The following is a 13,857-nucleotide window of genomic DNA, read 5'->3' as shown; positions in this document are numbered from 1 at the left end:
CACAATCAACAAAAAGGAAGCACATTTTGGAAGCACCATCAAACAGGCAGCACATTTGGAAACACAAGTTACGAGAACTAAGTCTTAGTTAGAAATCAGAATGCAAGAAATAAAAACATTAAATTTTTACTTTTAATATTTAATTTATTTCTTAACATTATACAAATAGAAGTAAAATAAGTCATTATTGTATGTAGCCAGCTTTCCTCAGTTCTTCGAGTATGAAGGATATTTCTTATATGCACGAATAGTTTCCTGCACAAAGCGAGCCATGTGGAAGTCTTAGCCGGTCAACCAATAAGTTTGGATCTTTCCACGATGTGTAATCAATCTCTTCTACCTCCATCTCACATGCTTGTTTACTATAAATACTTTTAATATCACAATCGTCCCAGTGATCATAATAAGCGTTAACAGATTTATTTATTATAACACGTCGTTTCCATCGTTTCGGTCTCAGGACACCGTAACATTCTTCGATCTTGTCAGCTTTAGGTGCTTCATCACAGTCTATGCTTTTGTCAACAGCCTCAGAGTCACTGTAACAATCACTGTAGAAGACATCCTCTTCACCCAGATTACCATATGAATTAGATATCGATGATGTCTAAGTGCCATTATCGTCTTCATGCTTCCTTTTTAGGAGTCCATCATTTTTACAAAGTAAGAAAGTTCTACTTGAATTCGGCTGGAATGTATTCTCACTTTTCATGTTAAGGATTCTTCCATTGTCTTCATTCTTCCATAAATCATCATCGACCTTCAATTTAAGTTTTTCGTCGAGATCGGAAGAGCCACGAACATAATCTCTCTCAAGACAAGAAAATTATTGTCGTAATGCAGATCACTAATCCTTAGTCTAGTAGATCCATCGTTGTACTCTGGCTTGTACGCAGGCTTAACGTTGCAAGTTCTGTCATGTGTTTTTAAGCTCTCTCTCCGCGTAAACGACTTGTTACATCGAACGCAACTTATCATATTGCGTAGTGGATTTTTAACACAGTCATTCTTCTGGTGTTGTCTTCCATTCTTTCGTAAGATAAATATTTTGCTGGAAAACTTACACCTGTGTCCTTTCGATACAGCGACAGACACCGAATCAGGATTCATATTAGCTACTGTGACTAATGTTAGATACAAACAGACAGTTTTCCAATTGGAACCATTACTTAAATTATTTTTTTTTAAATATTTCTTAAGCGAGAGTTAAGTTATCTCATTCAAAGGTACTTGTTGTAAGTAGTTCTGCTTTTCAACAACAGATGACACCACGTATTGCTTGCAGGTAAATAATATTTCTTTCTTTCATGCGGGATGCAGGATTCTCACTAACGATCGCAATAGAGGGATGACATCGCTAGACTCCAAGGAGAAGGTAGTTTGTTCTCCCAGTTAGTGTTTCTCAGATTTCTTAGGGTATATATTATTATTTGACTGAATAATGATTTTTTTTTAAATTCCACCTAATAAAAAAAAAGCACTCAGAGAAAACCATCAGGGATGATGTCGTTTATAAACATCATAAATTACCTTTTTTTTTTTAAAAAGTCAAAATTTAATCCTGCTTAAGCAAAGAGTTCACAAGCGGGCTTGAAAACTCTTTGCTTAAGCAACATGAGAGTTCTAGCACAAGCGGGCTTGTGAACTCTTTGCTTAAGCAACATGAGAGTTCTAGCACAAGCGGGCTTGTGAACTCTTTGCTTGAGCAACATGAGAGTTCTAGCACAAGCGGGCTTGTGAACTTTTTGCTTGAGCAACATGAGAGTTCTAGCACAAGCGGGCTTGTGAACTCTTTGCTTAAGCAACATGAGAGTTCTAGCACAAGCGGGCTTGTGAACTCTTTGCTTAAGCAACATAAGAGTTCTAGCACAAGCGGGCTTCCAAAATGTACTTCCTTTTTGTTGATGGTGCTTCCAAATGTGCTGCCTTTTCGTTGACGGTGCTTCCAAATGTGCTGCCTTTTTGATGATGGTGCTTCCAAATGTGCTTCCTTTTTTGTTTATGGTGCTTCCGAAATGTGCTTCCTTTTTGTTGGTGGTGCTTACAAAATGTGCTCCCTCTTTTGATGGTGCTTCTATTTTTAATGTTGGTTTGACTCAAGTATTTTAGTAAATTGTTCTTGATTTGACTAGTGTATTATTTCATCCGGTGCATGTATATAAGCGAGTCCTTGACAGAAGGACGCTCAGTTTGTTACTGACTTCGACGGTGTAAGGATCACCTAGTTTGTTTAATCTGGTGTATAAGTCGTGTCAATTACCTGTTCTTGCGAACTCGATAACATCTTTACTAACTTTAACGACGAACTCGATGGAGGTTGTACCATCGACTGCGGGAACCATGACGTCAGCGCCGACGATGATGGAGCAGATCCCGTTGGCAATGTCGATGTCAACATTGGAGGAGATTTCAACAGACGTGATACTACCATCAGAAGAGTTTTTAATGCCGGTAATGCTGGCTATACATGAAACCTCGACGAACGCTGTTTCGCCCTCGATGGTTACTTCAATGGATGGTGAATCGTCAACAACTAACGAACATTGACGTCGTTACTGTGACAAGATTTTCTCAAACATCAGCAATGCTCGTTGACACGAGAAGAGGGAATGTGCTAAGAACCTTTATCGTAAAATGTTTGGTTGTATTAAGTGTCGCAAGCAATTTACAAGAATTGCTTATTTGAAGCATCACTCGGAGACATGCAAAGGCGCTGCAGTGCGAAAAAAAGTAAAGGTTTCTATACAACAACGATGCATTGATATGCATAAGAGTATGCCTGGAAACGGTACACCTACAGTTACAACGACATCTGGTACGGGTTTGTCTTCAACTAGGCATCCTTGTGGCTACTGCGATATGTCCTTTGCATTTGCACATGATGTACGGAGACATGAGAGGAGTAGATGTACGAAGAATCCTTCTCGCATGAAGTTTCACTGTGATGAGTGTCATTAATAGTTTACTTGAATTGATAATTTGCGTCGACGTGCGAAAAACTGTAAAGATGAAGTCCGTGTGCCTACTGTTGAACTACCTGTAGAAAGTTCGACTTCTCGGTTTAGATTGGTGACTCGTGAGCGTACAAGCAAAAAAACAGATGTGCATCAACCGATTGTTATGACGTCTGAACATGAAAATAAACCTAAGACTGTGTTCGGTGCATTACAAGTAAACGATAGTGGCTTCTATTTGGCGCAGTCTTCATTTCATGGAACGTTGAAAGACTACTATTATCTGAATACGTTAGGTGAGTCGAAGGATATCTGTACTTTTCTTGATGACATCAGACAGGACATAATCAATCAGCTTACTGATGATGTAGTAACAAACGGTCCATTAAAATATAACTTGTGGTTGGACTGTATATATTATATGGAAAGCCGTATCTGTTCGATGTCATAGTGAAGAAGTGTGCATTCAAAATATCGATTGCAGTAATTTACAGTTCTAACAATGTGAAGCAAACTGTTAAACACGGTTTCCGGAAACTCTGTCAAGAAGAGGAGGACTGTCAGTAAATGTTCTGGTTGGTCTCTGTCTAGTATAAACCGATTGGAGCAAAGAATAAGTTATTTCACCCCGATGCGGAACTAAATGATTATAAGATTGCTGGCTTTCGCAGGTGATCCTGTAGTAGAATAGGAATTATGTAGCCTAATAAATATAATGTTTGTGAAAGAACTTGAGCTGTTTTATTTCTCGAACCTGTCACTATTATGTTAAATTGTTGTTATATTTATTTTATTGCATCATCCAGGATCGTACCAAGGACCTTAGACGATCTAATTAATTAGTATATTCATTGTAAATTTATTTAATAAATTTTGAACTTTTTCCCGCATCTCTAGCATTAAAATTACGGATTTTAAGATGGCGTCCAAATGACAAGATGGCGGGTGTCACAGTAATAATAATAAATTATTACTGCACTTTGGCGGATAAGAATTAAACTAACATGGTGTCAGCGCTCTCTAGTCGACGATTTAATGATGATGGCTTCCAGCAACGAAGACAAGATGGCGGACGTGACGTCATGTTACCAGACGATATATATGCTATTAACAAAGTGGTGGGGGCCATTCTGTCTGCACCCATCACGGGGGAAGGATCGGTCGCCATTTTTATTTTTTTGCACTCGTCGGGTTCGAACCGAGCACTCCGAGCTCCGTGTTGTAAATGTATGTTTTTTTTTTAAAATATTTTTATTAATATTTTATTATTAAATTTTTTATAAATTTTAATTTTTTTTATTAAAAACTGATGGTAAATAAAAAGTTAAAGATGGCGGCCGTAACGGAAATTGAAACGGTGACGACATTATCCATGATGACGTCAGAGGCTTATCGGAGGCTGTAGACATGGATGCTTAAGCCTATGTATGGACATTTCTAGCCTCTGGTATTTTTATGGACTAAAAACTGGAAATTTTTCCTTGAAACGGAAATTTTTCCCTCGAAAAGAGAAATTTTTGAATTGTGGAATTTTTTGAGATTTTTTGGCGGAATTCTTTTTTACAAACATGAAAATTTTTGGGGATTTTTATGGAATTTTGAGCAATTTTTGTCCAATTTTGGCACATTTTTGCAATTTTTGAGGGTCCAATTTCAAGGTCAAGGTCAAAGGTCTATGTCACAACCATCCAAGATGGCCGCCGTGACGTCACAATCCAATATGGCGGTCGACACCACAGACACCACACCCTGAACCCTGTTAAAGGACATACATTCCTATACTACTATGAACAACATTAAAGAAACATGTTATTTGGCTCCACTGAGAACAAAACCCGAATACCTTTCATAAAAAAAGTTTGACACAACAGCATCTCAGCAAGGCAAGGCTGTTGGATGCAGAGCAATAACAAGCTGGCCCTGTTTGGCATGAGCAGCTAGCTGACCATGTGCTAATGAGCTCTGTCTGGGGCTGCTGGCGAGGACGACACGCGCGTGTTGTCTGTGGTGACGTGAGCACAAAGCAGACCCTCGGAAGGTCGGGGATGGTGGTTGCAGAGAGCCGCGACCAGCTGGCCTTGTACGGCGCGAGCGGCTCGCTGACTAGCCCGGAGACCTCGCCCTGGGCGGACAGGCTCTGCCTGGCGCTGCTGGCGAGGACGATGCGCGCTTGTTGTCTGTGGTGACGTGAGCACACAACAGACCCTCGGAATGTCGGGGATGGTGGTTGCAGAGAGCCGCGACCAGCTGGCCTTGTACGGCGCGAGCTGCTCGCTGACTAGCCCGGAGACCTCGCCCTGGGCGGACAGGCTCTGCCTGGCACTGCTGGCGAGGACAATGCGCGCGTGTTGTCTGTGGTGGGTTAGGAGTGACGTGAGCACACAGCAGACCCTCGGAAGGTCGGGGATGGTGGTTGCAGAGAGCTGCGACCAGCTGGCCTTGTACGGCGCGAGCGGCTCGCTGACTAGCCCGGAGACCTCGCCCTGGGCGGACAGGCTCTGCCTGGCGCTGCTGGCGAGGACGACGCGCGCTTGTTGTCTGTGGTGACGTGAGCACACAACAGACCCTCGGAATGTCGGGGATGGTGTTTGCAGAGAGCCGCGACCAGCTGGCCTTGTACGGCGCGAGCGGCTCGCTGACTAGCCCGGAGACCTCGCCCTGGGCGGACAGGCTCTGCCTGGCACTGCTGGCGAGGACAATGCGCGCGTGTTGTCTGTGGTGGGTTAGGAGTGACGTGAGCACACAGCAGACCCTCGGAAGGTCGGGGATGGTGTTTGCAGAGAGCCGCGACCAGCTGGCCTTGTACGGCGCGAGCGGCTCACTGACTAGCCCGGAGACCTCGCCCTGGGCGGACAGGCTCTACCTGGCGCTGCTGGCGAAGACAATGCGCGCGTGTTGTCTGTGGTGGGTTAGGAGTGACGTGAGCACACAGCAGACCCTCGGAAGGTCGGGGATGGTGGTTGCAGAGAGCCGCGACCAGCTGGCCTTGTACGGCGCGAGCGGCTCGCTGACTAGCCCGCAGACCTCGCCCTGGGCGGACAGGCTCTGCCTGGCGCTGCTGGCATGGACGACGCGCGCTTGTTGTCTCTGGTGATGTGAGCACACAACAGACCCTCGGAATGTCGGGGATGGTGTTTGCAGAGAGCCGCGACCAGCTGGCCTTGTACGGCGCGAGCGGCTCGCTGACTAGCCCAGAGACCTCGCCCTGGGCGGACAGGCTCTGCCTGGCACTGCTGGCGAGGACGACGCGCGCTCGAGGCACTGTCCTGGACATCGTGGCGCAGTTCGTGGGTGGACGCGACCTGCACCTGGGCCGCTGGCGAGATGTGCAGGTGCGTTACCAAGGTTACGGCTCTCACTAACACGCCAGGAATCTGTCATGGCCACAGCAAGTGAGCATTATAATTTAGCCCATTGCCTTCAGGTAAACACGTGATATATTTTTATGATGGACAACAGGTTTCAAATCTGCGTCTTTTTTAGTTCGACTATTGGTATAAAATGATTTTACTAAATAAGTTTTCAAATTAAAACAATCTAAACAATTACACAACCATGTTATTACAAATGAAATATCAACACAAAATAATATTTGTTAATTTATTTGAATAATAAAAATTTTTCAATATTTTAAAACACATTAAAATTATTTTAAAATTAGTTTTTAAAATATGTGATAAAAAAGTTTGGTACTGTAAATAATATGTTAGCACACTGTAATTGAAATGTAATCAGTAGCCAAACATTCTACTTAAACAATTTGTTACTTCTTTCTTTTATGTAAATATTTCAATAAAATATTTAGTGCTTGCACATTGTGCAAGTAGTGGAAGGACAGAAACTCACAAAGGTTATTCATAAAAGGTAATATTCAACACCGTCACCCTTCACCACCACCCCCCCTCGTACCACTTACCCAAAAACTGTCAGTCATAAATCATTTGTTCTATTATTCTCTTCCCTTCTACCTGGGTGGTCCCACTCCCCCTACGACTTCTCCCATCCCCCAGTGGAGCTAAGCCCATTAATACTTATTTATAATATATTTCTCTTTTGAATATTTGGTGGGATAGGTGTAATACCCCCCTCCTCATCCTCACCGGTTCCCCCTACACCATAAGAGGCCGCGGCAGTAGACCGAAAATCACTAGGCCGACCGGCACTAGGCCGACCGGCACTAGGCCGACCGGCACTAGGCCGACCGGCACTAGGCCGACCGGCACTAGGCCGACCGGCACTAGGCCGACCGGCACTAGGCCGACCGGCACTAGGCCGACCGGCACTAGGCCTACAGGCACTAGGCCTACAGGCACTAGGCCTACAGGCACTTGGCCGAAAGGCACTTGGCCGAAAGGCACTAGGCCGCAAGGCACTAGGCCGAAAGGCACTAGGCCTAAATTTCGGCCAAATGACTTTCGGGTTAGTGACTGCTACCCCCATATGCGTGTGTTGTGTCGGTTGACTCTTCCTGAGAGATGAAAAGTGGCTTCGTCACTGAAGATTAATTTGCTTGCAAAGTCATCGTCTTCAAGACGGTTCTGCATGGCAATGCAGAACTGCAGTCGAAGCAATTTGTCATCGTGGCTGATGGCTTGTAGAAGCTGCAGTTTGTACGGCTTCACTCTTAATCGCTTACGAAGAATTTTACACACTGTTGGCTGAGGGATGTTCAATTCTGCACTAGCCCGATAAGTTGTCTTTTTGGGACTCTGCACCATCATGTCCCGTACACAATCCACTGTCTGTTGTGACATGCCTGGCCGTCCCGACCGTTTTGCGTCGCACAAACAGTCGTCTTCCTCGAATTTCTTGAACCACTTCATTATGCTATTGTAAACTGGTGGTGTTTTGTTAAACTTGCCACGGAAAGCTCTTTGGACACTCACTACCGATTCGCTACGGGCGTATTCAAGCACACAAAAGGCTTTCTCTGCCTGGTTCTCAGCCATTTTCAGCAACTACATGCACTAGCGCCCCTGTCGGTTGTTTTTTAAAATAGCTTTTTGGCGCTACATTCAAAAAATACTTTGAGAGTTGTTCTTTCACACGGCATATAATTTGTTATGTTATTCTTTATTATTCTTTTCCATTTCGCTGTACCGATTTTATGAAATGTTGACATAACATAAAAGTTGGGCAGGACTCTCACGCTGCCCGGTTATGAAATATATATATATACATACAAATACATATACAAATACACATATATTACATATATTTAAATACCAACAGACAATAAAGATGTTTATGTTTATAAACACGATGGTTTTATTAGACCAGCATGTTTTACTCATCTTCCAACTAAATAAAATTTTACTGAAAATATCTGACACGGGGTGAGTCATAGTCGGGGCTCAAAGTAGAAGCAGGTAGGTATCTCTTTCAACGTCCTAGCATATCTCGCTCGACTGCAGTCTTAGAAACGAGAAAAGACTTTTTAATAATTTTAAAGTAGAGTTTGTGGGATATTATTTTAATGAACTCTTTTGTCATCGGCGTGCTGAAGTGTACAAATGTATTGTACTGACATAGTGGGCATGGGTTTGATACCAACAGGTTACTTTATTATTTTCAATTTGTTTATTTCTTGCGATATTAAACCTTTAATTACTAAAAGTATTATATATTGAAACATTTAAATTTCAATATTTAATTAAATATATTCAAATAAGTTAAGTTAACACTAATTATATTTTTAAAATATAAATTTCTGATTGTATTTAATGTAGAGCGTGGTTTGTGATTTTAACTTTTCTCCTTTAATAGCAAACTTTTAGCAAGCTTTTGTTGTATTTAAATCCATATTATATATAAGAACTAAAAACATTGAGATGGCATGTAAGTAGTATGTGAATGTATGTCCGAGATCAGGCTTCAGGCTGTGGAGCCGAGAGCCGGCTCCGCCATCTTGGAATTGTGGCGTCACGGCGGCCATCTTGGATGGTTGTGACCTTGACCTTTGACCTTGACCTTGAATTTGATCCTCAAAAATCGCCAAAATCCGCCAAAATTGGGCAAAATTTGCCCAAAATTCCTCAAAAATCGCCAAAATTTCCATTTCTGTGGAAAAAAGTTCCGCCAAAAAATCTCAAAAAATTCCACAAATTAAAAATTTCTCATTTCGAGGGAAAAATTTCCCGTTTCGAGGGAAAAATTCCCGTTTTAAGTCCTTAAAAATCCCAGCGGCTGAAAATTCCTAAAACTGGCTTAAGCATCCTTAACTCAAGCCTCAGTTAAGCCATTTCTAGGAATAAGGATACCATGACCGCCATCTTGGATTATGTCGTCACCGTTGCAATTTTCGTTACGGTCGCCATCTTTAACTTTTTTATTATCCGATTTTAATAAAAAAAATTAAAATTTATTAAAAAAATTCAAATAATAAAAATTTAATAAAAATATTTAAAAAGCATACTTTTTCGACACGGAGCTCGGAGTCCTCGGTTCGAACCCGACGAATACAAAAAAAATAAAAATGACGACCGATCCTTCCCTCGTGGTGGGTGCTGGCAGACTGACTCCCACCACTTTTTATCATCATCTAGTATGACGTCATGGCCGCCATCTTGTCTTCGATGCTGGAAGCCATCATCATTGTATCGTCGGCTAGAGTGCGCCGATGACATGTTAGTTTAATTCGTATCCGCTAGAGTGCAGTTATAATTTATTACTGTGACACCCGCCATCTTGTCATTTGGCCGCCATCTTGAAAATCCGTAATTATTTAGCTAGAAATTCGGGAAAACTTTCAAAATTCATTAAATAAATCACTCATTAATTTACATATTGATTCGATCGATTCCCGTCCTCGGTTCGATACCCGATCGTTGCAATAATGTTTAATCTTATGTAAAAAAAATAATTTAAATAAACCATGTTCAACATTCGTAAAGAGACTCTAAATCCTCTACGACCACCATCCTATCAGACATCAAGACCACCATATTGGAAATGTGTAATTTTAATGCTAGAGATCCGGGAAATAGTTCAGAAATCATTAAATAAATTTGTAATCCATATACTGATTGATTAGATCGACTTAGGTCCTTGTTCGATCCCTGGCCGATACAAAACAACTTTAATTTAAAAAATACTAAAAAAGTGTTAGGTTTGAGAAAATAAAAACACCACAAGTTCTTTTAAAAAAAAATTATTACATACTACACTACTACAAGTACAAAAAAATACACAGACAAATTACTAAAGTTTTGTGGATTTCTCGACATCTGCATCTGCCACCCACGAATTAAAGCGAGGTGGAAAGCCCCACCACTTGACGTAGGACCGTCCATTTCTTCGTTTTATAATCTTCTCCACCAAGTACGTATCGGGATACAACGTAGGCTGAATCTCTTCGGCATAGAAGCCTCCATGGATAGGTTTGTGGTCCAAATCTTCGAGGTAGTAGGTCCTAGGCTCTGATTCACGAACATGTGTCACACGGAAAAGTTCGGGACTCCAGTTTGCAGTGAAACCTTTCTCGAAGATACCTTTCTGCTTGGAGATTCGCACAATGTCACCGACGTTACCTTACGCTTTCGTGGATCTTTCTTCTTCGTGTTGGAAAACACTGTTTGAAGCAGGCGATTGTCCGTTACGTCCTTTGGCTTCATTTTCGTGGTAGAATGCACCGTGGAATTATACTCACACTTAACTTTCTCGATAGCATTTTTTATAATGTAGATGTAAGCTGTCGAGGCGTGAAATTAGTTTTTTGCACTTATTGCACTGAAACAGTATTCTTTGAGCATTATTCTGACAGCTGCTTCTTTCATGTCTGCGCGCATTCGTAGGTTTAGTAAAAGATGCGCCACAATATTTGCATTGATGTGATGTATGCTCTTCATTAGTTGAAGAATCCATTGCTGATGATGAAACTTCAGCTGATGGTGGAACAGCACGTATCGTTGTCTCCTCTGCAGCAGGTATCGGGATCTCCGACGCCATCATCGTTGCTGCCATCGAGGTCCCCGCTGCTGACGGTAAACTTTCTATTCTGGTCGACATAACTAAATCTCACGAAACTTAATGGAGAGAGCACGTCCGTACAGCACCGCGGCCAGAGGTGAACTGCGGGTCCAGTCGTCCGAACCTCGCTTATATACCCACGGTCTACTGGTATACTACATGAGTCAAAAAAATGTCTGTATTTAAAATTATTCTTTTATTAGGTACCTAAAAATTATAGAAATAAAAAACACACGAGTTCAAGTTTTACACATTTATTTATAAAACATACACAAAAACATATTAGGTTAAGGAATCAAGCATTTTCACAAGCAAAGTCTTTAATGCCGCACGAACTGACTCGTCGACTCCGGTTCCAACTGGTTCGCAGGCCACGGGATCAGGAACACAGGTTTCCAGCTGGTCATCTTCTGCGATGTCGACAACTCCGACAAGACATGGTCGATGACGTCTGTGACCACGTCTACACCTGGGCTTTGGCTCAGTGCTAGTTGGGACAGATTCACTGCCTGAACTGCGACGACGAGACGCACACCGTTTGGACGTCTGCGTAGAAGCATCACAGGCCGCAACAGTTTGCAACACGTCCATGTTTGGTGTTGCACGTGCAGACGAGGCGACTACCTCAGCGATGCTGGCAGGAAGGATTGTGTGTGGTCTCATGTGATAGACGGCACAGTTTCCAGGTTTGCAACAATCTACCAGCTGCTGGGTCGGTTCGTAGGACACAGGAAAGTGCGCAAACCTCCAATGCTGGGCGCCTCCATCACAGGTTTCTGTATATGTACGTAGATACCCGGAATCCCAGTAGCTGTACTCGACACTGCTGAAGCTAGGTCTTGCGCTCACGTACACGTTAGCAGGATGAAACGTAAACATCTTCTTGCAGGTCGAACGACAACTGAAGGCACGTACGTAGGTGCGCCATTTATATATATGCAGGCTCCTACTAACATTGTGTGTGTTATTTCTGCATTAACTGCGAGTTTGTACAGGCACAGACACGTTCAAACTTGTCACGTGGCTGCACGTCGTACATTGCACAGAGTTTGCGCAGGGAAAGACAGCCGTAGTCGGTCTGTATATCTACGATTTCAGCTGCTCCGACGTCACACAGTTCTCGTAGCCATTTCTTCTGTTCAGGTCCGGCGACGTAGATTATTTCGTTTTGCAGTAGTAAATCTTCAATAGTGTTTTTCACTTGGTGGTACGGAATCTTTCCTTCGTCCCACTCCAGGCCATGGTAGTATTTACATAGCCATTCATTCGACCGTTTCCACGGATACGGAGGTCGGAAAGTGCGTGTTCGAGTCTTGTCTCCGGAGGTGACGCTAATTTCCTTGAGCACGAACCCATTTTGGCTCTGGAAACCTTGCAGGTTGCAGTACATCTTGTGGCTAGCAATGCTCGGTCGTAACTAAATTATCATAGAAAACGAAACAGTATTTATGTCAGAATTTTCACAAGTTTGTCTCGACAATTGTACGATGCAAGCCGATCGTGAAGTATCAGACAAAAAGCATAGGTGTTTGGCGGAATATTTCCGCTAGTCGTTATCTCGATCCTACAGTCGATGATGTTTGAATTTATACGATCATCCTGTTTGGAAACGTCAAACACCATTAACGGAGCCTTGTTCTTGAAACTGTCGGGACTCAGTATCGGTGACTGTATCCGCCCGTAGTAAGCTTGCTGAAACTTGGCATACATTTGATATGCGAGAAGAAATCTTCCACTTTCAAAGTCCATGTTCATGTCAACGTACGGACAACTTTCGCTGTTTAAAAATATTTTTACATTGCGTATTTGACAGTTATCGAATACGGAGCGACTTACTCCTGCATTGAGCTGTCTTCCGGTCTGAAGCCCAACGATGATGTATCTTGGTTTTTCCGTAGCGAAGCTGGACTTTACTATCCAATTGATACGCTGACTATGAGGCATGCCAGGATAAGTTTCCAGGCTCCAGGATCGGAATGGCACATCGAAGTTCTTGCCATTTTCTATGTTCTTCAACATCTTGACTCGTTCAACGGTGCTCACTTGGATGTGGGGCAGCATCCACTCGATAGACTGTAGTGTTAGCGAGAAATCTTGAGGGTTTTCTGCAGCGGCAACAATTGCATTAATGTGCGTGTTGGCTAGAAGCAGTACGAGCTCTTGTTTCGAATTAATGATTATATGCTTGTAGTCCTCAGCGAATCCGAGAAGAATGGACAGAGGAACACAAACTTCGAACTTCCCTTCGGCATAAACCGGAAGCTTATATTCATCCTCGAGAGCCCAACCGGCCATCTTTGCAGCAGACAGTTCATTTGGCGTGAGCGAAAGGTAATTTTTCATAGCAGATGTTATGCCTACATCTCTCGTCTGGTCTACCTCGACGCCATTGAGTACATATGTAATGTGCTCAATTAGGTGAAGAATACCATTGCAGGATATTGATGTCGTTGTCGGGTGCGTACCATCCGCTTTTGTCAGCGTGCCTCTTATACGTAGAAATGACTGCGAAGGTAAAGTACAAATATCTTGGTGCTGTACAGCAATGCGTACTTCCGATGGTAGTGCGTACGGTCCGAGCAGGAAAGGCTGGTACTCGTGCAATTCCATTTTCGTAATGCTGTCATCAAAAATGACCGGATCTTCCACGTTGAGGATTTCGTCTTCCATATTTATTCGGCACTTGTCCAATACTGAGAAGATACTTTATGTTGTCGGGTGTTAATGCACCGATGTCTGGTAGAGAACTGTTCTTATTCACGACATTACGATTTCTTTTATAACTGTTCGGTGTTACGAACTTTATGCCCATCGCTTCAAGTGCAGACGTAATGTAATTTCTTCGTCTTGAAAATTCACCAATCGTCCTCGCTGGTCAACGATTCGGACGACGACTTCATGTGCGCACTTCACGACGACTGGAACATAAATGATA

The 13,857-nt window shown here is 42.8% G+C and overlaps 2 protein-coding genes across 2 annotated transcripts in view; both read left to right on the top strand.

The window, feature by feature from the left end:
• Positions 1-5,140, top strand: part of LOC134532218 (uncharacterized) — a 141,042-nt gene extending 135,902 nt beyond the window's left edge. The window contains exon 9 of the mRNA XM_063368638.1: positions 5,013-5,140. Coding sequence (XP_063224708.1) covers positions 5,013-5,140 — 128 coding nt within the window. The remainder of the gene's footprint in view (positions 1-5,012) is intronic.
• Positions 5,141-6,079: 939 nt separating this feature from the next.
• LOC134531616 (tenascin-R-like) overlaps positions 6,080-13,857 on the top strand; it is a 148,749-nt gene continuing 140,971 nt past the window's right edge. The window contains exon 1 of the mRNA XM_063367370.1: positions 6,080-6,286. Within this exon, the coding sequence (XP_063223440.1) occupies positions 6,083-6,286 (204 nt within the window). The 5' untranslated portion in view covers positions 6,080-6,082. The remainder of the gene's footprint in view (positions 6,287-13,857) is intronic.

The sequence above is a fragment of the Bacillus rossius genome, chromosome 5, assembly GCF_032445375.1.
Source record: "Bacillus rossius redtenbacheri isolate Brsri chromosome 5, Brsri_v3, whole genome shotgun sequence".
Taxonomy (NCBI): Eukaryota; Metazoa; Arthropoda; class Insecta; order Phasmatodea; family Bacillidae; genus Bacillus; species Bacillus rossius.
The sequence above is the reverse complement of the archived record's forward strand: the minus strand, read 5'-3'. Positions and strand labels throughout refer to the sequence as shown.